This window comes from Barbus barbus (assembly GCF_936440315.1).
Source record: "Barbus barbus genome assembly, chromosome: 40".
Lineage (NCBI taxonomy): Eukaryota > Metazoa > Chordata > Actinopteri > Cypriniformes > Cyprinidae > Barbus > Barbus barbus.
In genome coordinates this window covers 22649124-22674519 of record NC_136718.1, presented here as the reverse complement: position 1 = coordinate 22674519, position 25396 = coordinate 22649124, and the positions used below count along the sequence as shown (strand labels likewise).

General features: G+C 36.9%; 2 protein-coding genes across 10 annotated transcripts in view; one reads left to right on the top strand and one right to left on the bottom strand.

Annotated features, from left to right (window-relative positions):
- Nucleotides 1-1730: 1730 nt before the first annotated feature.
- Nucleotides 1731-25396, top strand: part of LOC306859323 (ensconsin-like) — a gene marked incomplete at its 5' end in the record, with an annotated part of 37436 nt that continues 13770 nt past the window's right edge. For 3 of the 8 annotated variants that reach the window (XM_079400321.1, XM_079400318.1, XM_079400316.1), the window contains 5 exons: nt 4914-5195; nt 20968-21090; nt 22933-23007; nt 24873-25036; nt 25265-25379. In XM_079400321.1, the coding sequence (XP_079256447.1) occupies nt 5078-5195; nt 20968-21090; nt 22933-23007; nt 24873-25036; nt 25265-25379 (595 nt within the window). Of the gene's footprint in view, nt 1787-4913; nt 5196-13486; nt 13743-20967; nt 21091-22932; nt 23008-24872; nt 25037-25264; nt 25380-25396 lie in introns of those variants that run through there. The other 5 variants (XM_079400322.1, XM_079400320.1, XM_079400319.1 and 2 more) reach the window with 4 other exon arrangements.
- Nucleotides 8990-12693, bottom strand: LOC306859324 (uncharacterized protein). Of its 2 annotated transcripts, XM_079400325.1 has the most exons (6): nt 12279-12693; nt 11789-11908; nt 11350-11608; nt 10978-11130; nt 10604-10705; nt 8990-10131 (listed from the first exon to the last, which is right to left on the bottom strand). In XM_079400325.1, exons 3-6 carry the CDS (start codon nt 11449-11451, stop codon nt 9823-9825), a joined length of 666 nt encoding a protein of 221 aa, XP_079256451.1. In that variant the 5' UTR covers nt 11452-11608; nt 11789-11908; nt 12279-12693; the 3' UTR covers nt 8990-9822. The 2 variants fall into 2 exon arrangements, with proteins under 2 accessions (XP_079256451.1, XP_079256450.1); XM_079400324.1 differs by lacking the exon at nt 12279-12693 and having other exon boundaries at nt 8994-10131; nt 11350-11808.

The window sequence follows — 25396 nt, the reverse complement described above, 5'->3', positions numbered from 1 at the left end:
TATCTATCTATCTTAATCTGTCTGTCTGTCTACAGCAGCATAGAATGCAATACAAAAAGATATACAATAAAGTAAAATACAGTACAATACAGTTTTCAGTTCACAGAGGTTAATGTTTTGTATGAAAACTGTATTTATTATCATTCTTTAAAACATGTTTGATTTTGATTTGAAATGTTGCTTTATAATGATATAGAATTGATATATGGAGGCAACTGTACTTCTATACAATATAGTCCAATACAACATGCAATACAAAATATGATAAGGCACAAAATACAATACACATGCAAGTGACATATAAACAAAGGAAAACAGGTAAATCGTGTGACACCCACATGATCTTCCAGATAAACTTGTCCTGGTTTACAAACCAAATGCATATTGTCCTCTATAACTAAGAAATATTTGTCTGTGTTATGTGTGTTATATCGATACAGATGTATGTGCTTGTATGTTAGAGTGGAGCTGAGGTCGGAGCTTCAGTGTGATAGAGGACAGTGAGGAGAGAAATTGTTCAGGGCTTATGTAACGTAATGAAACTCCCACTAATGAGATGGCCCAGTCCCAAAACACCAGTGCTGCTCTAGATAGAGCACAAGAGAGGCTGAGGGAGAGAGATTTAGTACCTTCATGTTCTCATTTATCTACTTTATAATGCTTCTTAATAACTATGTGGGAAGCATGATGTATGAGCAGCCAGGGTGATGGATTGGTAGACAAAAAGCATGGGGAGCAAATACAGTATGTGTGGATTAGGGGTTATCCGGGGATATTCGATATTAAACCATCCAATCCAAAAATACATGGCTTATTGTTCTGTTTTTGTACATTATGCGTTAAGCTGAACAAAACAATTCTCAGCAGTATTTTGTTTGTGATATTTTATCCATTTGTTGGTATGTAAAAGAGAGTGATGTCAGATGAAGTCACTCCCAAATATAACAACTGGTTTAGCAGCACACAAGTCACACAGACACACACATATCACATCATGGTGCATGAGGACAGTTTATATTTTTATTATATGATACATTCTTATATATGTCATTTTCATGTTCAGATCATGGAGGTCCAGGTGGTACATATATGCTTCGTATTTTGAAGTCGTGGAAGTATACTGTAAACTGCTGCCATCTTCTGGATAAGAAATAATATTACAATATACATATATAAAATAACAGTGGTCAAACAGTGTAGACTAATGCTAGATTTACAGTGAGAAGGAATAAACATAACATGAAAATACATTACCACTAGATGGCAACACAATTATGTAAGTGCATGCTAACACTCAAAGACAAATTTGTCTTGTTTAAAAATACTAAGTGTGTTATTAAGTATTAAAATATTTTATTAAACTTTTAAAATATTTTGAATAATTGTTATATTATAAAATAAAATAATTATAATATAATAAATATAACTGATTGAATGATTATAAAAAATATCAAAATATTGTACTTAAAATAATAATACATGCATATTTTTTATACAAAATTAATATAAATAATAAAATACCAAATTAAATAATCGAATTAACATTTAAAAATATAAAAAGTTGTTCGTTAGCATACATACTATATACTATGTTTATATACTATATAAACATACAACTGCAATTGAACACCCAGGACAGATCTGTGTGTGTTCACCTGTTGTTCTGCACCTGTCCGCTAGAGGCGCGTGACGCTCTTGCACTAAGCGCGCGCTCTAATCCTCTCATGTGACGTCGGTGAAATGGCGGAGCGGGATGGAAGCGGCGTCTGTCAGAGCTCCAGCCAAGGTAAGAGTTTGTTTATTTAACGTAAAGTGTGTCAAAAAGTACTCTTCCGCTTCTAGACGAGTGTACCAAACCCTTGTCTGCTTTTAAAGCTGGTTGGTTATAGTTGTCACGAAATAAAACACTCGGTCAGAGGAAAAGGATTAAATCGGCAAATCAGCCTAAACGCTGAGCCAAAGCACTGCCAGCGGGTGTTTACATCTGTTATAACGAAGAAAAACGTTGGTTTATTATTTGATATGGTTTTGGTGCTGTTTATACTCGTTTAAATGCCGTTGAAGCAGCACCTGTTGCGCGCGCGCTCCCGCGTTCTGCATGATCGGCGTTCATTGTAATGTTGACAAGTTTTATATCTGTTGTATTTTACTTGTTGTGTTGTTTTATTAGTACAGTCAAGTAAATATCCAGAAACCAACTCTTTAAACAGTCTGGTGCAGTCGTCCTGTCTTCATTTGTTTTGTTAGATAAATATTCTGGAGATTGATTCATAATCATATCCCTCTTATTATTCACTATCACATTTTCTTATTTGTCTTAAATGTCTGCAACAACCTATATCACTTTTTTTGCAATTGAAACAATTGCAATTTGACAAATGACAAACCTGCTAGAAAAGGAAGGAAAATATGATACAATTACTAGTTTTGTGTCTGCAGTGCATTGGTTTAGTCCACTGGTCCCAAGTCAGTTTTATATAAGTCTGTTTGGCCAATTAACAGATATATTACTTAGTCTTTGTGGTTACACAATCTACCAATAGTTTTGTTGGTGGATTCTAGGCACAGACAACAACAGTGTTACTGGTTAAAGTGTAAGGTTACTGCCTTTCTTGGGGCTGGAGGGGCAAAGATCAGATTCCTGTGCCTTCTGTTATGAATTGAGAAAAATAAGACGCATGTAGATGGAGAGTAGGTGCATGATCATGATAGTGTGTTTTTGCCATGTATAGATACATATAGATAAATATTGATTACCGTTATAAATTTGAAGATGATTATTTTGTTTATATTTGATTATAATTAGCATCAGCTCAAAACATATTTTCTTTGCTGATTAGTAGAAGCATTAAAGGAATAGTTCACCCAAAAAATGTAATTTTGATTAAACTTTACCCACACTCAGGGAATCCAAGATGTTTGTTTCTTTTTCGTTTGTTTCTTCATCTGAACAGATCACTTGCTCACCAGTGGATCCTCTGCAGTGAATGGGTGCCGTCAGAATGACGACTGATAAAAACAATAATCCATAACAGTTATTTCAGTCCATCAGTTAACATCTTGTGAAGTGAAAAGCTTTAGTTTTAACTTCAAATCATTGCTTCTGGCTGAAATACAAGTCCTCTATAATATTGCTTCTTATGGCCTGAAGTGATGATTCAAAATTAACATCATAATGCTGAACTTGTTTCTATTACAAACTCGCAGCTTTTTGCTTCACTAGATGTTAACTGATGGACTTTAATCATGTGGATTATTGTGGTGTTTTTATCAGCTGGACTCTCATTCTGACGGCACCCATTCACTGCAGAGGATCCATTGGTGAGCAGGTGATGTAATGCTACATTTCTCCAAATCTGTTCCTGTGAAGAAACAAACACCTCTACATTGTGAAAGTAAATTTTCAGCAGTTGTTTTTTTTGTTGTTGAGTAAACTATTTATTAAACATGGTGCATACAAAGTTATATTTTTCATATGTTTTTAGTAAATGTCTCGTGAATATTGTAGAGCATAATGGAATGGAACAAAGCAATTGTTTTTGTATATGACTGAAGCTGGTTTATGCAAAGACCTGATAACGGCTTCATTGTAGCTATGCAAATGGTATCCCATTCTTCTTGTATATTTGAATGAGTTATCATCTAAATTAATCCAACCTTTCCATTTATGAGTGCTAAATGCAAATTTTTGTGTTTATTTGCTCGAAGGAGGATTTACAGTTGCAATCATTTGGTGGTTATAGTGGTTTTAGTTGACTGTGCATTGCATGTAAAAGGGGATCAAATTACAGTATTTCACTACTGCATCAGTTTTGTGTTTGTGAGCTAGAGTCATATGCGATGCTTTTCAGTTTGCAGTAGGTCATTGGTTGATCTTTGTGTCATTCACCCGTTGGCTGTAAACGTAAACTGACTATCAGCTGTTTCTCATTCATACACACACACACACACACACACTCACTCCACTGACAGTAAAGGGTGGGACGATAACTGCTCTGATGGATTCAGTATCTCTCATTATACTGATTCAAAACACGAACTTTTTTTTCCAGTTCATTAAAAGAACTGGCTCATTATTCAATTGTTTTCAAATGAGGCTGTTTGTTTTTTCACACCGCCTGCAAATACAACACAATGGAAAGATGTTGTTGAACCCAGTCCTTTTGACTCATCACATTCAGTTTGAGCTCTTTTGATGTTCAAACGATGTTGAATGGCTAGGCGATCGTCCCGACCCATCCCTAGCCTGTGTATTTGTTTTTTGAGCATATTGTAACCACAGTCAGTGTTTCAATAGATTTAAAATGTGGGATGACTGTCTTCATGTGCGATCACATTTAGCATTGCATTGTTTGGTGAATTTTCACCGGTGAAATCTAGTCATTTCAATATAGGAATCTGCTCAATGTGGAATTTCATGTGAGGGCGAAAAAGATGTCACAGCGGATTCAAGTTTTTGGTCCGTTTTTGTTTTTGAAAGCCTGCAAAAATATTGTTAATGTTACTGCACCTTTAGCAGAGAGACTAAGTGCTCTTTACCTTGGATGGGCAATAATTAATCTCTTTCCAGTCCATTTTATCCTACCATTCTGTGTCCTGTAACTGTCATGGTGTCTGTTAATCCGCTGGCTCACCTTGCTGGTCTTCATACTGAATATTTCAGTAGGAAACGGAGAACTGTGTGTGTATGAGGCAGTGCTTCAGTGCATTTGTCAGTCTGTGGTACTTTCTCTATAAGGGCCTGAGAGAGAGCGAGAGAGAGAGAGAAAGACAGACCTGGAGAGAGACAGTGGCAGCATCAGTAACTAGAGCAGCCGTGTCTCTCAGGCTTAAGGAAGAAGAGAGCTGGCCGCTTCTGTGGATTACAGGAACGTCAGTAAGCCGGGCTGGACTGGAAGGAGTTTTGACTCATCTCTCTTTCCTTTCAATCTGTCTTGCCGTGTCTTCCAGCTCTTGCTGTGTTTGTTACTCTTCCTACTGTGTACTTTATCATCTGAGATCATTCAGAGATGTGTGGGGTGCTAATGGTTAGCAGCGTTGGGTACTGAGAGAGAGAGGCACAGGAGAAGAGGGGAGGATGCCGGCCCCCCTCAGGATGAGGAGGGGGGCCTGCAGGTCAGCTATCCCATCTCTCTCCACCATCGCTGAGGAAGAGGAGGGACAGTGGAGCCGCAAGAGACGAAGGAAAGGAGGAGGTACGTGGGAAGTCAGGACAGGAAAGATTAAAAAGGCTGATATAAAACACTCTGGGGTTTTGCTCTCAGGGGTGCTAAGCTAATACCTGGCCTATTACGTGATCAATGTGTCTGTGTGTTTTGTAGTTTGCAAAAGTTGCATTTGTGTTGCAGAACTGGTATGTGTCATCAGATGACGGCATAGCAGTGCAGGGTTAATGTTGCTGTTTTTATATCTGTAATATAAAATATGTTGTTTATATGTATATACACAATTATATAAATATAACATTATTTTGACATCTTCATGAAAACCAAAGTACAAGCAATCCAAAATGTCTTAGTGAGAATTCAGGACAACCTATTTTAGAGCCCTGATTCAGTAACTAAATGTGCGTAAGGAAAGTGTGGCCTTAATACTCAGTTGCTAACAGCTTCAGATAGAGTTTCTTTTTGGTTTGTGTCTGTACGTACTGGCATTTGTTTGTCTTAGGCTAAAACTAAAACTTAAAAACACAGCAATTTTGAGCATCATAGGTGTGATGCTTTTAAAAGCAGCACATTCTAGTTAGGCAGCTTAGAAGGTTTTAAGACCCTGTGTGTTCTGAACCACTCATTCTTGACTATGACCTAAAATACAAAAATATGTTTTTAAATGTTCAGTTAGATAATTGTAAGTAATTAGTTAATGCTACTGGCTAATCAGGTTGTTTCGGTTATTCAATTTTAAGTGTCCACGTAAGCTGATTTGAGCTAGTTTTTGTTTGCTTAAATTAGTATTAATGGCAGTTTTGTGAATGCCGACTGAGAATGATGTCAGTGAGTCTAGAGCGTCAGCATCATATCTATTACACTAAAGTGGAGCAAAACACATTTATCAGTCTTGAGTGTCAGTTTTAGCACTGCTTCTGCTGAGCAGGAAAATATTTTTTGTTCTCTTTACTGGTTGGGAGTGGCTGTTTTGCCCCACCCATTGTCGCTACAGCAATGACAGATGACTGACAAGTTGGACAGGATACCCTGGGCTGTGGGTGGGTCACATGACCACCAGGAAGTGGAATGTAAACAGGAGCACAGCTCTGTAAACTGACTGGAAGGATCCACATAGAGGTGGATGGGACTGTTTGGACTGAGGCTAAAGGCTTTACATGTGAATTAGGGATGTAGGTTAATGCCCACTTTCAGTATTTTAATTTCTAGATCTGAAATGACAGATCTCTTTCTATGAAGAATCACTTATATGTAATCACTTATATTTCTAATGACATGCTTCAACCTATGAGGTCTGACTCCCATTTGGCTTTTCACATGCTCAGATTTGGGTCACAAGACTATACTCAGCTGGGTCAAAAATCCCTCTGAACTCAAAACACCGCTGCCTCACTGGAGCTAATGCTGGAGGCATTACGCACATACACTCTTAGGCTACGTTCAGATTTTTTGTGGGGTCTGGTAACTCAGAAATGGCGTAAAGGGCTCTGTGCCATTTAGACATTTTAGATCCAGTCACTGTTTTTCCATTTAAGTGGCTTCTGTCAGTTTTGTGTTCTGGGTGTGCCACAAAGCTGTACTCTGTACAAAAGAATAAAGCATTCCAAGCAGGGATGTGTAAGGATTGTCAACTAATTCAGTAGTCAGTTAGTGAGTAGTTAATGTCTGAACTTATCAGAGGGGATTTTAGTGCACTATTTAACTGTCAGCATAATTATATTTGTTTATTAAATAACATTTAATGATGTTTTTATATATTTTTTTTTGTCACAATTATTATGGTTCCAACCATTCGTGAAACAGAAACGCAGAATTCATATTTAAATAGTCGTTTTGTGGCTTAATATTTACAAATACTATAGTGGGAATGGGAGTGTGCTCACTTGTGTGTGCGCATCGGGGCGGAACTCTGCTGTGCATGATACAGAGAGTGCAACCATGTAACATAGAGACAGAAATGACATGCCGTCATGCCGTCAGATAAATAACATAGGGCTATTTGGTTTGTTTAATAAAAGAAAAGGTATAGACCTGTTCTATAGGAATAGTAACTTTAAATGACTTCAGTTGTGATCTGGCACGATAGAGAAAATAAAATTAAATAAAATTAACTTGACCTTCAAGGGGGGGGCGGGGAATATAATGGCAGGGGAAACACTGAAAAACATGCACTGCGTGTTTCAGAGTAAAGCGTGACACTTCTTTTACATGTGAGAGGCTCACTTTGCAGTAAATGCTGCTCGACACAAATCTTTTCACGTCATAGTGTACAGGCCCTTTTTTTACTTTGATTCACAAGCTTGTGATTCAATTTGATTCAATTCAAGATATATATAATATGCATATTTAGCAAAATGCTTCTCTCTAGAGTTAATTTTTCTAGCTGACTGACAATTTTATGGTAAGGTGACCAGACATGCCACTTCCCGGGGACACATTCAGCACAGGATTTCTTAATTACTTAAAATAACAACCCAGGTGTTGGTTGTTTTTGCGCTGAGCAGTTTGATCATTGAATGACGTCAAAGCACCTCGAGAGCGATTCGAAAGCAGGAGCCCTCTGCTCCGATTGATCGTCATACAGCGATCAATCGGAGCAGCGCAAACAACCAACCTGGTTATTTTTAGGGGTGCGCCGATCTGATATTCAGTATAGGTATCGCTCTGATACTGGCATTTTCGGCCGGATTGGGTATCGGTCAGAAGAGACTGATCCAAATCAGATATTCTGCGTATGCTATTGTGTTATGGTTAAGCCCCACAAAAGCCGCAAAGACATTTTAAAACACCATAAAGTTTTTGTGCACTATATTTTAAGTGTTCTGAAGCATTACATAGTTTAATGTGAGGTACAAATGAATATTTGTCAAGTCATCCTCCATTCAGCATTCAAACGGCGTGTCGCATTCAGTTACTAGAGTCAAGACGATAAATCTCTCTGCAAGATTATTAAATGTTCCTAATATTAACCTACACCTGATCTGCAAATAAAGATACATGGTTTTGCATAAAAGGACTTTATTTTGCAGGACTTTATCTTCGTGCTGTTTTCAAAATAGTGTTGGTGTCTGTTAGATCACAACACTGGACTAGAGAGCACTATATTCTTAACGATCACTGTAACTGAAATTTAAAACCGTTAAAAGAAAAGGCTCAGTAAAATATCACACAGATTTAATACACTACACATTAATATCTCTTCACTTTGTTGTTCGAACCTTTCTATGCGGACTTGCGGAGCAAGTTTAAAAATAAATTTTTAAACAGGAGAATCGATTAAAATTGAAAAATCTATATTTTTTTCCTACCCAGTCTTAAGTGAAAAGGGCCTTCAGTATTTTTAGCTGCTGTACAAACAGGACATTTCAACAGTCACGTCTGTTCGTAAATGCAGTTGTCAACCCCAAGTACTGAATGTGAATGTCTCCTTGTTCTGTACACTGTAAGAAAAGATACACCATATCTAATTAATAAAAATGAGGCAACAGATTACAAGCAATATTATTAATTAAATTTCACAAGGTTTGGTATTGAGTAAATATTAATTAAATGAGACCCTTAATAGTTATCCATTTAATATGAGTAGATTTGAATAGAAAACAGTACAGAATTAATTAAAACCTAAACAAAAATATTGATTTGATTTGAAAGAAACTCCCTAATGTGTAAATAGTACTAATAAAAATTAATTTAATTCTACATATCATAATTGAGTAATCATCATCTACATTAATCTGCACATTGATTTAAATTTAATCAATGCAATTAATTAAATCTAAACATTCCTTTCTCATGAATAATATGGCCCAGAAAGTACAGAACTTAAATACTCAAATAAGAATTTTATTAACAATTCACTTTTGTGCTTTCAACACAGTGTAGCACATCATTGTACACTGTAACCACAGTCTCATTTCAAGCCAGAAGTTGGATCTTGCATTTCAAACCAGATATTTGAAAAGGACAGAATGCTAACTTCAAAATATTTTGTAAAAACAAAAATAAAATTCATATTACATAATGGTGATGTGTCCATAAACCTGTTTCCATGCTCTCTCACCTCACTTAGCCACTAAATTGGGTCAATAATGATCTTAAAGAAAAATCCTCCAGAGGTGCATGTATCAAAACAAAAGCAGAAAAGTGTAATTTGTACGGAGTAAAAAACATTTCGTACCTTTCGTAACTAGAAATCTCACAGATATTCGTGGGATAAGAGTCCAAATTAGTGCTAACTTACAAACATAGCACTTTCAGATGTGCAATTCCCAAGCTCTGTAGAAGCTAAACATTGTGTAGCTAAACATGTACACTGCAACTACAGTCTCATTTTCAAGCCAGAAGTTTGCTCACGCATTTAAAACCAGAACTATGAAAAGGACAAAATGCTAACTTCAGCTATTTTAAAAAAAGAGCAATATTGATCTTAAAGAAAAATACTCCATAATGGCATGTGCCAAAACAAATCATAAAAATGCAAATTGAACAAGAAAAATACATTTGTACTTTGAACTTACAACAATCGAAATGTCTCGACATTTGTGGGACAAATCAGTGCCAACTTACAAACATGGCACTTTTAAATGTGCAATTCTCAAGCTCTGTAGAAGATGGACATTGTGTAGCACAAAAGTCTGCACTGTAATACAGTCTCATTTCAAGCCTGAAGTTTGCTCTTGAGGGACTGGACTTTGTTTGAAAGCTTTGAATCATTCAGTTCCAAGAAAAGTTTTTGGAAAACCTCAAAGGTGTACTTCAGCTGTCTGGGATAATCGAGATTCAGCGCGTAGGTCAAGCCAAGGAGGAGAGAGCAAGCCCTTGCAATATCTCCAAGTCCTGTGATGACTTCCACACCCTCTATGATGATCCCAATGTTCTTTGGGCTGTTGCTTGTAGAAGCTCCAGGCTTTGGGGTCACAGTAATGGCCATTATGACCCGTTCAAGTTCCTCCAAGTTCTCAGTGTCCTGCAACATGAAATTGTTATTGTCTTAGTATAAAACTGTCAGAAATATATTGCAAGCATTTCACATTACTATAAAATACATTCATTATTGTTTTCATAGCTTATAAATCTATTTTATTTTTTTAATTTAAATTTTATTTTCTCGCAGGCCTTGGGTTCAAATTGTTCTTTGTTTTGTTTTCTTCTCTATTTTGATGTTTTGTAGTCTACAAATCTTCTTCCATTGTAATGAGGGATTTATGCTGTTCTACTATTTTCTATTTTCTATATTTTCTATATTTTTCTATAGTTCTCTATGTACAGTATCTTCATCCCTCTATAGTGGAGTTCAGAGATTTAGACAAGAAGCACTGAAGCTATTAAAAAAAAGATACTACAAAAAACAAAGGTCACATATCTAGATCATGCACCTACTTGAGGATTTAAGGAAATATGGTCCTTGAATTAAGTTAATGTAAATTAAGTTCACCTACGTTTAATTCTTTGATAAGATGTCCCCCTTGTTCTCCAAGGTATTCTATAAGACACCGAAGAACAACCTCTCTGGTCCTCTCAATCGAAGAGTGCACTGAGTCCTGGGGAGAAATGCAACAACTGATAAGTCAATCACTAAAAACTAAATAAACAAATACAAATAAAATTGCCTTGCCTCTGATCAATTTGTAAAACAAAAAAACAAAACAAAACACAGCATCTTACAGGCATGAGCTGTTATTAGTTTTTCCTTTTCTAAAATAGGGCAGCAGCTCTGGAGGACAATGGTCTATCTTTCAGATTGATGTCCTTATTCATATAATTTGGAAATCTTATGGAACAAAGCTACTTCTAATTTGGAAAATTACTGTACCTGCAGCAGTTCCATTATGATCTCCAGTCTTCTTCCAAGTGCTCCACCTTTGGCACGAAATAGCGTCAGTAGCTTGGGAGTGTGACGGTCTAACGCAGACATAAATTTCGGTTCCAGAAGTACAGTAGTTGTTCTTTGAAATTCTGCATTGATCTGAAACACAAAGGCAACAAAAGAGACAAAGGTATCACATCAGTTCTTAGCCTCTTAAACCTCTTTCATATAAATTGTCTAACATTCAATACCAAAGTAAGAGTATTTTTTTTACATCTTGAAGTCAATTTGACAAAATTATTTGGAAGCAATCCCATACAGGGTCGTCAGTTTCACATTTTCATTATTTCTTAACTGGAATTACAAATTCCAACTTACTTGATAAGGGTCAAAAAGGGCAGGCCAGCGGTCCTTCATGGCTCGAACAGTTGGACACAGATTGATGATTTCATGCCGTCTGAGGGCAAATGTTTTGCTCATTTGATCTTTGACTACATTTTCGTTGTTCTTCTTTTTTGACTCTGTGACCAGCTCTTCCCTTACTTTCTCCAAGCTCTGCTCATTTTCACCAGCTGGGTAGGGTGGCAGATAATTGACCTCTGCTCTTTTTGCCTTTTTCAAATTTTTGGCAGACTTCCTGTCAGCAGAGCATTTATGTTTTAGAGCATTGCATGTAACATCTGGAATACCAAAGCCTCTTAACTTGGTTCTGTAGTTGGCCATCTTGTATTTAATACTATTCTGCCTATTAGCTAAGTTACCTTCACATTTGCAAATTGCAACAAAACAGTGAAACAACAGTGAGAAGTTACGTTACCTGCCTCGGGAAGACGAGCTCCACACACGGGAAGAAAAGCCAACGGAAGTGCGTCAAGTGCCGTCTTGAAATATAAGATGCTCTTCCAGCGATAACCCCAAATATTTCTCTTTATGGAACCTTAAAATTAAACCCAATGTACTTATTAACGCAATTTCATAAAAACATACTGAGGATATGATATTAACACGCAAAGGACCTAGGAACCATGATAAGTTAGTGGAAATGCTAACCCACATCCTTCAATATAAAAGTTTGACTTCAATACATAAGAATTCTTACAAAATGTATAATCCTGTGTTCATATTATAGCGCAGCAAAATCACACTAACTTTCTACGTTACATTAGTTATATAGCCTTTCAACAGAAGCCAACTTTGTGTTGCTGCTGAGTCTCTTTTTCTGTGATAACTCATTTTATATTGTAATATACCACTAACGTTACATACGTTCTTCACTAGCCCAGTGATAACAAAAGACGTTTTCTTACCTTAGTCAACCAGTTTAATTTTGCAAGATGAGCAATGTGGAAGAAGACGAACATTCACTGTCTGTAGCCTACTCTCTTCAAATGCCTTGTGGCTAGGTAACGTTAGCCTGCTGCATTTGTTTTGTTATTTTCTTTTTTTTTTAAAAAGGCGCGCTTTGACAGGAAGTGCTTTTCAATTAAAATTTGCCTGATTACATTAATTTGAATTCACTCAATATTCTCTCCATTTGGGATTAGATAAATATAATGCTTAAGTTTTATTTAACTACAATGGGTAGATTTTATTCCAAACATTTTTATTTTAAATTTAATTAAATATTTGCCTCAAAATCCAAAACACAATTATATTGAATACATTTTAACCAAAAACATTAATTGAAATCTATATGACCACAGAATCATTTCTTACAGTGTACTCTGATTCTCTGTTGCTATGTTGTGGTGTATTTCTTGTACATTTCCCAAAGAGCTCATTGGATAAACGAGCACCCCGTTGGTTTGCAGGGGAGGAAGGGTAGTAAATCTAGACAGTGCAGGAAATGTGTCCAAGCTGCTTATTGCACCACTTGCTGAGAGAAAAACTGCGTTCAAGGGAGAAGGTGTTAAGTTAAAGAAACAATAGGTCTACTTTATTGAACCCCATGTGAAAATTCAGACTCAAATTGGCTTGCATATTTGTTTCTATCATTTCACATAGTTTTGATGAATTATTACCCTGAATGTTAGGTGGTATAAAATGCTGTAGATGTTGTCTAACACATCCCGTAATAATATAATGGGTTAAATTGGGTCCTGTTTGATTTGTCTTGTACTGGTTGGTGAGGGTAAGGCTCCTCTGCTCTCTCTTCTGCTCTCTGTAAGCTTAGCATTAGCTGCCACTAAGCTGCTCAGATCTCTGAGCCTTCCCGCCCCAATACACACACATCCTGGTGCCATGTGGAGAATTGCACTCTAATCGCTGATCTCTCTCTCTCTCTCTCTCTCTCTCTCTCTCTCTCTCTCTCTCTCTCTCTCTCTCTCTCTCTCTCTCTCTCTCTCTCTCTCTCTCTCTCTCTCTCTCTCTCTCTCTCTCTCTCTCTCGCTCTCTCTCGCTCTCTCTTGCTCTCTCTCTCTTTAATCTTGTATTTGTTCTGTACTGCGCGCACACAATTGTGATTTATAATCTCACAATTTACACGCTCAAAGAGGAGGATCTACTATCTCCTTTCGATCAGTCTCAGATTGAAGGGGTTGGGTGAAAGTCCAGTTTTTTTTTCATCCATGTCTCCATATTCCTCTCTTTATTTGACCATGAATGAGCACACACATAATCATCAGCCTATGATGGATGTTTCATCCTTTGGACTTTGTGCATGCTTGAGGTTGTGTCTGATGTATTGGATTAGGATGGCTTCCTTGGTGATGTAGACAAGAGTTTTGCATGAGGTTTTCCAGTATTCTCCAAAACTATGAGTGAGATTCAAGGTAAGAGCTTTCAGTGATGTGCATTTTTCCTGGGCTGTTTCCTAGAACAGATGTTTTTAAGATTTTTAATGCCAAGTTCCCACAAATACAAGGATCCTCTTTGCAAGGAAACGGTTCCTAAAGTGTAAAGGCGATGCAATATTAATGTTGTGTATGAGCAAATGTACATTGTACATGTTTTGTGAAAATGCTTTCAAAAGTAAACAATTTGTCATTGTAAAAAAAAAAAAAAAAGTATTATTTAAATAATATTTAAAGTAATACATAATACATTTTTTAAATGATTTGCAAAATACATTTTTATTTAGTTTTCAGGTTATCTTTTTTTATGTGAGTTTCTGCCATGGGATAAAAAAAATTAAAAAGGCTAATTGTGAATTTTTATCTCGCAATTCTGATTTTTTTCCCCTCAAAATTCAAGAGTCTGAATAGTGAAATAAGTCTCAATTATCTCATTTTTTTTTTTATTCCGTGGTGGAAATGGGCTTACATACTTTTTTTCTCCATATTAGAATTTTTGAAAAATATTTCTATAGTGTTTTCACTTTTTCAAAAAAAATTTTTATTAAAGCATTTGGTTATTTCTTGCTTTTTTTTGGACCCCCTAGCACCTTTTTGCAGGTTAAAGAAGGTCAACAGAGGTCTTTCAGGTTTAACTTTCTAGCGCTTAATGAAGCAGTTCCTCATCAAAATCAAACTAAGATGGTATCCATGAGTATAGTAACCGTTGAGTTATGTTATTTGCTCATATTAATCAAACAGAAGGTGCTTTGTCCGGTTTGATTCTGAGTTGTGTTTATAGATGTGACTGTGCCATGTGAAAGACGTTTGCCATTTACCCGGATTAAAGCATGCACTGTGGGGGTAAGGACATGTTATTGATCGCATTTGATTTCATACGTCAGTCTTCCCACAAACAAGTGAACTCTAGGTCAGCGACACAAGGCTCAACTTTGACCTTTGCCCTGAAAGTTGGATCATCTGAGACCTGGAAAAAAGGAAGACGCTCCTGGACACCATTCAGACTCTTTGCAATGTTATGTGTGATGCATTAATCCTAATCTCAGATATTATTTTGGATGGATGGTGTGTAAATTGAGGTTTTGTAGCACATGCAAAATTGGCTAGTAAGATGGTAAACAAGCGTTCAGATTTAACAGGTATCTTTCTTCTCCCTTCTTCCATATATTATCTTGTGTAACAAAAGCAGGCTCCTGATTTACATAGCATTTATCCAGTGTTTTGTCTTCGGACCTCGGCAGTTCTGCTTTGCTGCACACACTGGCATGGAAACCGTTCACAGCAGAGCCAAGATGGACAGCAGTAGAAAATAAGAAGGGCATGTGTGCCTGTGTTTGTATTTTAGTTTGCCTATCTATATGTTTGTGCTTATTTGAATATCAAAGCCTGAATGGAGGATATGTCCTTAAATCCTCCTTAACCTACATAATCTATGGTACGTGCTCACTGCAGCACACTATTAATTATTGGATAATTTGACTGTGCTTACTTTGAAATAGTCTACAGAAGCTTGTTTCCACCACAGATTAAAAAATAAATAAAATTAGGGTAATTCTGAATTGTTGTCAGAATTGTTGTGAGAAAAGTCATAATTGCCTTTTATTTATTTATTTTTCCATGGTAGAAGCAGGCTTCCATAATAGTCAGTGTGCATTAACAACACTTCTTGGACTTTTAACTAGCTATGGTTGTTTTTAAACAAAGCCTGTATGCTGTCATATGTCGGGCCCTGTTCATCATTAGTTTATTGTTGGCTAAACAACTGAACATTCTAAAGTTTGTGTAACTACCTTAATTTGATTTCATTAATACTGATTGCTGCTGTATGTGGTTGGTGTCTGTGTACTCTTCTTGTTTATTCTGTTCTGTCGTCACTACATACTTAACCAGCCTGTGCAGCCCAGCATTCAGGACACAGATTAGTAAGCTAATCAGGCATGGGCCTCAGAGCAAAGGTTCATGAGCTGGTAGCATTTTATGTCCTGTGCTGGAACGGAGAGAAAATGCTAGAGAAAGTGTTCAAAACCTGCTAGAACGGGCTCAGTTCATGCATTTTATGTCTAATCTCGAGAGGAAAGGTTTCATGGTATAGGCCTACTGTAACTACGCAAACAGGTCTATCTTTTGTCCTAAGAAGTATAGACTGGTTGATGTTGACTTCGTTCAGATTTTTGATTGTTTTTGCATCCCTTGGGCATATATGGGTCAAATGAAAAGCCTTTATTAGCGAGCTACATGAAGGCAAAATCAGTTGTTCACACAAACACGCCCCATGGGTGTCAGGTTAAAGTCACAATCGCTTGGTGTTTGTTTAGGTGGTGCATATGTCGGATGATTTCAGTCACACTTGGCTGAAATGACATTTACCAAAGATCAAACTATTTGCCTTGCAGTGATGTAGCAGATGTTTAGGATTGTTTTTTGCAGTTTTATAAGACGCATAAAGCTTGGCGCTTGAAGTGTCTGTAACACTTGAGCTTGCGATTTTCAAATTTGCTGTCAGGTAATTTCTGGGTTAAACACCACTGGGTCTCCCTTACCATCAGGTAATGAGCTAAAACCTTAACACACACACATACAAACTCATTTTTAGGCTTTACATTCTCTTAGGGATTGATAAACATGTATGCTGCTTTATAATAAGTCTCGGTGGAGAACTGATAACTCCAGGTTAGATTACTGTATTAAAGAGGTCTGTGTGTTTCTTTTCAGAGCTGGCAGAAACTGAGGTGATCCTGTCTGAATGAAATGTGAAACAATGATGACTTTTATTAAGATTTGGTCCTTTTTCTGGAATAGTATAATTTCATAAATTGCCCTCAGTATTCATTTGAGACCTTGCCCATTGTTTGTCTCAGAAAGGGGATATCTTGCATTTTTGGAAAGCGGGTAAAATGGGTCAGACAGAGTTTGGCCTGGGATAAATCAGGAGCAACATTGTCCTGGAATCTAGAGCAAGTGATGGCCGTTTTGGATCCATCTCCTCAGGGATCACACACGGAAATAGATTGAATAATATCACAATAGCTCTGTTCTAACACGTAATGAGCTGCCTGAGTAGACCGCATTCTAAAGTCATGGAACCTCTTTAGGATGTGTGTTTTCCAAAAGTGAATTTGTCATAAAATCCTCAGACAATTTAGCATTTTTTTTTGTTGTTGAAGGAATTGGAACTTTATCTGGTATTCAAATGTGTATTAGGCCCCTATATCATATTTTTCTGAATTACTAAATCATTAAAACGAGATGACAAGGTCAATAAACGATAACTAAGTCTATATCAACATGCAATTTCGTTGACGAAATATGACGAGACTAAAATGTATTCAAAAAGATAAAAACTTTACCAAAAACCTATTTTTATTTTCTTAAAAAAAAAAAGACAAAATGTTATTGTGGACTGCTCTACACGCCTCTCGACTGTATTGTTTGCGATTGTGATCGCTGAATAAATGCACTTACTCAACCGCTGTTGTTTTAATAGAGAAATAGGCTATTGCCAGAATTAGTGGAATTACTTGGAATTCCACTGTTATAATATTTTTCATTTGTTTTAGCAGTTTTCATAATGTAGACCGAGAGATTGCATAAGTCTTTGGTATTAATTTATATAATAAAAAGCCTATAATAAATCAGTACTCTAGATGAGGTAAAATACACCATCCATGAGTCCACATTCTATTGATTTGTGCTTACAGGTGAAAGTACAATACCTGAAATACAAAAGTAAAATTCTCAAATGACAACAATCCTTACGATTATAATTTTGATCAGTTTAACCATTAAGGTTGACTAAATATGATATCTAAAATGTACATTTGAGTAAGACTAAGACTAAATTAAAAATGGTTGCCAAGATTAATACTGCTATATGGTTAGTTAATTAATAATCTTATTGCTAAAATGTAATGTTTTCATTGACTAAAACTAGACTAAAACTAAATAGGATGAGGTTGACTAAATTTGATTAAAAACATAAAAAAACCCATTAAATGTTAAGGACATTTAACACGGAAGTTAAGACTAAGACTAAAATTGAAAATAGCTGACAAAATTAACACTAGTTGTAGTTAAGAGCTTTGAATGTCTGTCTGTAACAGTAACAGTAGTTTTTTATCAAATTAAATGGTCAAATGTTGGTGAAGTGACTCTCAGAGCAGCTCTGGAGATGAAGCCCATGCCGTCGTGTCCTCATGAGACAGCAGAAGCTGAAAACATCAGAAGCATCACGCATGCTTCAGTATGCGTAATAGATGAAACTGCTTCTTCATTCAATCTGAGACGGAGAACATAAAGACTTCTTATTTTAGTAGCAGTCTTTTAAATATTCAAAGACACCAGTCCATGTTGCAATTTAATTATACAGCCCTTCTTTTGATTTATTCATTATTTAATTAAGTTTTAGTTTTATGACTGGATTCCTTTTGCATTGAAATCATAGGACCATAGTTTATTATATAGAAAAGGATGCTTTGTTTTTGGCATGAGTCGTCAATGACTTTTGCTAAAATGTTCTTTGCTAGTTTTGATTGTTTTTGTCCTTTATCTATTCCCTCCTCGTCTAGACACACCATCTGCCCATGGCTTGTTCATCCTCTCCTCCCCCACTGTGGAATTATGGGTAGCACTGTTTGAAGATCACAGTTTGTGGGAGCTATAATACACACTAGCATGTGGGTGTTATGTATAGGACGGCTATAATTTAACTTTTTATGCTATTGAAGAGTCTTATAACATGTTTGAATTTTGAATATTACAATTGCTACAGAAATGGCTTTGTAGGCAAGGCATTTTTTTCTGTATCGTGAATTTGTATGAAAAAGCATGATGCACAACAAGGTAACATATAACTATTATTGATTGATGTGCAGGATGACACACACAGTAGGAGGTTGATTGGTTTTATAGAGGGGGAATCAATAACACAATTTAACCAGTTTGCTGATTCTGATGCGTTACTGATCACAGGAAGCTTGCAGATGTAGAAACCTGATTATAGTAACACTACAAATACACTTTCTGTCTGTAGATGGTTAAACCTTCTCAAGCCATATACTTTATATGTTTACCCATGGATTCATAAGCCTATCTGGCACCTGTTTTCAAGGAAATGTTTACTGCCCAGGCTGAGGTCTGTCAGGTCATAAACCTTCTTACAGTCACTTCCTAAAAGAGTGTGAGAGGGTCTTTGAGTAAATCAACAGTGTGTAGAGCACACAACTTTGCTTTTTGACACTGCTTTGGTGCAGTATGTATTGTGAACATCACTGTGCTAATAAAAATGACATTTCTATTAAAAATTAAATAAACAAATTTAATTCAGTTTTCCAGTTTAGAAATTACAACATGAGACTAGTATGTGTGCAGTTCTTGGCATTTTGCCATTTTATCTTGTTTACTTGAAGTACTATAGTGAAAAAATGTAAAATCATTCCTCATTAAATATACATTATCCATATTTAATGTTTTTATATTTTGTATTATATTAATATTTATTATCATATATTATAAATGTAATGTTTCATGTTTAATTTGAATATTTAGACCACCAATGCAATTGATAACGGTAAATGAAGTTTACCGGTAGTTAGGCTTGCTGCAATAGACGGTGTTGGCGGTGATACCGGTGTTAAGCCGCAACACGGGTTACTTCACTTGCCCACCGCGACACCGTCCCTCACCGTAATTTAGATTTTTTTTTTTATAGTAATAAAAATCATTTAGTTCATTTAGAGAACAGACACTACAATTAAAACTGAACACGGCTGCTCAATGCAACACACCGAGTGAACGACAGTCGTGCATCACAGATCAGATTTCATTGAACACGTGAGGAGAGTGAGCCGAGGTGACTGACAGAAGAGTGAGGTGAGACAGACAAGACGATGGCAGAAGAATTTCAAAACGAAATGTAAAAGCGCCTGTTTAAAAAATTATTTTGGATTTTGAAAACCCTGTTGACCTGCCATTTATCTAAGGTGATATTGGAAGTTTTTTTTTTTTTTTCTCATTTATTTGGTTCCACAGTATTTGCTAGTTTTTATTTTATTTAAACTGTGTGATTTTCCCCCCAAGTGAAAGTAAAATGTGCACGGTGCTTTTACAAGCAAAGGAAAGTGGGAAAACTCAAACAAACTAAAAACAAACAACTCTTTGATGCCGAATTGCCGCAAATTCGAGGAAAAGAGGGAAAACTCAAACGACCCCACCACCACCACGGTAATACCGGTGTTGTCACACGTCGATTAACCGGTGGGAAAATTTCCTCACCGTCACAACCCTACCGGTAGTTATCAATAGGGATGCATGATATTGGATTTTGCCGATATTTTTCAACTCATTTTGGCCGATACCGATATGTGTGACCCATGCTGGCAAAATGAGTCGGAATGCGCAAATAAAAAAAAAAAGTTCTTTATATTTTCACATTCTCCATTAAAATACCTTAAAAAATTATATATGACTTGTTGGAATCGGACAAAAAATGATAGCCGTTTGAAGGCAATGGAGGCAGCAGATCTGATTTCGAGAAAAAATTGAGTTAAACATTCCAAAGCAAAACCACCAAGCAACGTTACATATTTTCCTCCAATTCTTTTCTTAATAATAATTACTATATTATTAATCACAATATAGCTATTTTTATTTTATTCTTTTCTTTTAATGTATGATTAACATTGAGACAGATCTACATTAAGACCTACTGTAATGCATGGATCAAATGTTACACATCAGATTTTCCCCCAACCATTAACTAAACGTTCATGAAAGACATAACAGATTATGATTGTGTGAATCTCACTAAGACATATTTCGCAATGTACTTTATAAGGGGGAGAGCGCGCTCGCGGAAAGGCACACGCTTTGCAAATGTCAGTCAGTGCGATCGTTTTGTTTTCATCAGCATGGGTTTAAAAATCATCTTTCACTGGTTTGGACTTGTCATCAAGAATTCGATATGAATATTCACAAAGCTGGAATGCTGCACTTTGCAACAATAGACCTACAACTTGTGGTGAGAAACAGCAGCAGTCGATATCAGTCAGATAATATCGTGCATCCCTAGTTATCAATAGTCTTGGGTGTTTCAAATATAAATAACTCACTTTGTATTTTCACTTTCTCTTTTTCTTCATTCTCGATATAGTGATGAATAAACAGCTTGGGTTTTCCCTATTCTCTCTCTTCTGTCTTTGTCATTCAGGCTCTGACTACCTTCCCAGAGCAGATGACAGGTCGTCATGGAGTCGACCGGACTCATCTGCCTCTGGACAGTATACCTACACCATTCCCAGCCCTACAGAAATACACATCGTTACCAGATCAGGTCAGACACCCCACACGCACTGTTAGCTGTTCCAGTGTTAATTTTGGCAGGCATTTTTGATTTAGTCTTAGTCTTTATCTTTAGACGAAAATGCTTTTATAGTTTTAGTCGATGAAAAGTCATTGCATTTTCAGTCATTACTTTTAGTCAAACTGCAGTTACCAACATTTATTTTGGTAGCTATTTTATATGTAGTCTTCAAACAAAAATAATTATCAATTCTTCTCTCTTTAGACCAAATCAATAAGCTTTTGAGAAATTTGAATCAAGGATTGAATTTGGAAAAACTGGAATAAATTTTCATTTTTTGGTAGAGATACAAATTAAACAATTTTTTCAGATACAGTAGGTTTACTTAAGTATACATTTATTTAACATCTTTTGTTGGTTAACATGATGACACAGATAATTAGGAATGCTGTCCATATAAGACGGAAGGTATGCATGTAATACTGACACACATTCAGTTTTCACCCACCTGTTTACGCTCACTTAAACCATAACCGTCTGTATTTACATGACTCTACACGATAGACATTTGGACTGCCGTGTGTGTATTTGAGCGCTGAGAACTGATCGCGCGCTGTGTGAGAACTGAAGAAGTGGAGCGTGCGTGCACTAGAGAGAGCACTTCTATCAGCGCAATTCCGCCTATCGTGCCTTCACTAACTTTAAGTTAATCGTCAACGAATTGTGTCTCCCGGGAAAAGGGGACCCCTAGCCCAGGGGTTCCCAAACACGTTCCTGGAGCCTCCCCAACACTGCACATTTTGCATGTCTCCTTTGTCTGACACACCCATTTCGGGTCTTGGAGTTGCTACTAATGAGCTGATGAGTTGAATCAGGTGTGATTGATAAAGGAGACATGCAAAATGTCCAGTGTTGGGGAGGCTCCAGGAACGTGTTTGGGAACCCCTGTGGTAGCCTATCCGTCCACTGCGGCTGCCATACTGAGGCCCCGTCCACACGAAGACGGGTTTCTCTGTATACGCATAAATTTTTTACCGTATAGGCGTTTCGTCCACACGAAACCGGCGTTTTCGAAGAGTGAAACCGATCATTTTTGAAACCGGGTCCCAGGGTGGATAAATTTGAAAACGCCGTTTTCATGTTTTCGTGTGGACGGCGAATCCGTATATTTTCTGAAACGATGACGTCATCAGACCACGTCTCGCCCCTAATCAGACACCGCTACGTCACATAACAGCGACAACAACAACAACAATGTCAGACTACGTGCCTGTGTTCGTGCTGCAGAAGCTACTGAGCTCATTAGTTTTATTAAAGCAAAATCTTCTGCTTTGTGTGTTAGTTTATATTCAGCGCGCAAGGTTTACGCACATGGTCCAAGTCTTCTTCTCTGTTTTTTTGTGTATCTCTGTGGCAGAATTACAGCGCCACATATTGGTCTGGCATGTGTACTACATCGGTTTCAGTCGGTTTCAGTGATTCCGTGTGGACGCAGATATTTCCTGAGACGACTCCGTGTTTACGGAATTTGAGGCAAAAAAAAAGATCGGATACGGAGAAACCCGTCTTCTTGTGGACGTAGCCTGAGACTAGATATGCAAACGCCCCTTATCCAATCACAGAGACGCACATTTTGAAAGACAAGACAGTTAACTTAGCCCATAGGATGTATTTTGAATTTCCGGTTGTCCTCAAGTAACATTCTAGTCCCGCATACATTTCGTCATAGTTTTTTTTTATCATCAGATATTAGTTTTAGCTCGTCAACGTCTCGTCTTGGTCACAGAAAAGTCACAGAGCTGTACATATACGCAGACATCTCCCAACTTTACTTTCAGTGCTCATCCAGCATTTGTGTACTTGTGTTTGTAGAGCCTCTCGTGCTGAAGAATGACGAAAGGCAGAGACTCGCCCGTGAACGGAGGGAGGAGCTGGAGAAGCAGAATGGTATGACAAACACACACGTGTTGTCATTAAAGACAACATGAAAGTGTCTTTGCTACACATTTAACTTCCTTAATGTGACACACATTTCAGAATCAAGCAGTATATTTAGTGGGAAATTCAGTACAGTGAGACTTAATTTTGGTTTTGATTGCATTTTTGGTGACACATTGGACAATTTCATATTTCTCCTTTTAACCTTTCAACTGCTTTTTCTTAGCATTACAACAAAACCAGGCAAATTATGCACATTTGGTGTGTTTTTGAAGCCTACTTGTTTTTAATCACTCTTGTGCTGCATCAGAGAATGATGGGAAACGTAGTTTGGTCATGCGAGACCTCATAAAGGGCCTATATGAGTAGGTTTTTTTGTAGGTATTCTTCACCCACACAATTTTAAAAACTGAACAATCACAGCTGAAACGTCACATTGACAGCTTGACATTTAGTTCTTATAAATAACAATAATTAGCTTTTGTTACATATTTAATTGATACACTTCCAGGCATGACTGAAATGCCATTCACGTATGTCATACTATTGGTGGGACTAAAAGGCATCATATAAACAAAGGCAATTATTAAGAAATCACTTGAGGTCATGATGTCATGTTGCCTTGAAGAGTCGCAGTGGTTTACTATGAAAACACAGATGCTATAGAAATGATCTTTGATCAGAGACTCACTCAGTCCTAATGAGAGTCCTAATGTGTAAAAAGTGTGGTCTAAAAGCAAAGTTAGATTTTCATGTATTCTTCTTAGAAAACAGTAAATCATGTGAATTTGTATGTCAAATTTTCTTGACCATGTAAATCCCTGGGTTACCCATTTTGTTCTTGTGTCTGTCAGTTCTCTTCTGTCTGTAACTGCATGACTAACTGGATGGGACAGGTTGCTGTGGAGAGGTGCAGTTGTTATATAAACTCTTGGCGAGGTGGTTACCAGGACACCCAGTTTTATGTAAGGGGCTAGAGGCCAGGCCAGAGAGAGATTGGCAGATTAATTATGCTCACTTTACTGAAGTGCTTGGATGCTAATGAAATTGATAATCCACAATGTTGATTATTAACATCTGCCTTTCTTCATATTTGATCATTTTCCCCTGAGGTTCATTTTCACATGACCATTTTCCACATTTTCTCCGAGCTGTAGCATTAAACTGATTTATTTTTTTTGTAACTGTAGCTATAAGACTTCTTATAATCAGCAATTTTTTGTAAATTGAGTAACAATTTTTGAGGATTGTGGAGTCTAGTATAGTTGTGCTGCCTTGTCCTTCAATAACAGCCTTTTTCAACAATTGAAAAACAAAGTTTTTAAGAGAAAAGTTAAAAAGCCTTGAATTGAAAATGTTTATTGGTCTTATGAACAAATAGATGGAACAATGGAAGGGTGGGTGGGTGGATGGGTCGATGGAATGATTTCAGAAAAGTTGCTTTAGAACGAAATTATAAACAAATCCCATTTCCAGCAGTTATTTCTAAATTTATAGTTGTTATAGGGCTACCAGAAATATTTTTTTTTCTAGATTAAGGGAATTCATTTGCGAAGATTTCAGATGACACCAACACGTGCAAAGACTGTAGATGATGCCAACTTTGGGTCGACATATAAAGTTGTAATTTTTTTCTTGTATTATAATCATTACAAGAATAAGATGTAATTTCTGCCTAACACATTCAAAGTGTTGCATAATGCGCTATTTTATAGTTGCATATTACATACGGAGATAACATTTACACACTTAGGTTTGGCTGATGTTTCCTAATTGTAACATTGAAACAAGATTCTTCTTTAAGTGCTTTTAAAAAATTATGTATTGTGAAAAGCACTAAACAAATAAACTTGAACTGAATTGGGCGTGTGCAGCTGCACGGGGTTCCAAGTGGTTGAAGAGAGAGGAAAGAGCCCGACAGTTTCATGAGAGACAGCTGGAGGAGCGCAGGAAAAAGGTGGGGGAGCAGCGGATGAAGGAGGAGAGCAGACGTGCTGCTGTGGAGGAGAAACGACGGCAGAGACTAGAGGAGGAGAAGGTGGTTGAGAAGCACTGCATTACATTGTCATCACTGTGAATATATAAAGAGACTGTTTTTTATTATTGTAAAGGAAATACTAAAAGCGAGCCATACATTTTGTAGAAAGTGGTGTGCGTTTGTTAGAGGCTGGACATGCATGATAAATTCTTGGAAAACAAAATAAAAAGGACATTTTTGTCCAATTAAATGCTCTCCAGAATGAGAATGTCTTTGTGTGCGTTTCAGGCCCGGTATGAGGCTGTTATCAGGAGGACCATGGAGAAGAGTCAGAGAGCCAGGCCCAAGTCAAACCGCTGGAGCTGGGGTGGAACACTCTCCACTAGCACCTCGCACAACAACGGTAAACACACACACACA

What these genes read in the sequence shown, in the direction of transcription:
- LOC306859324 (XM_079400324.1), bottom strand. Translation starts at nt 11,694, where the DNA reads ATGGCCAACTACAGAACCAAGTTAAGAGGCTTTGGTATTCCAGATGTT. An exon ending in CCCTTTTTGACCCTTATCAA is followed by an intron (nt 11,131 to 11,349) that starts GTAAGTTGGAAT and finishes TTTGTGTTTCAG; the next exon opens with ATCAATGCAGAATTTCAAAG. An exon ending in TCATAATGGAACTGCTGCAG is followed by an intron (nt 10,706 to 10,977) that starts GTACAGTAATTT and finishes ATTTCTCCCCAG; the next exon opens with GACTCAGTGCACTCTTCGAT.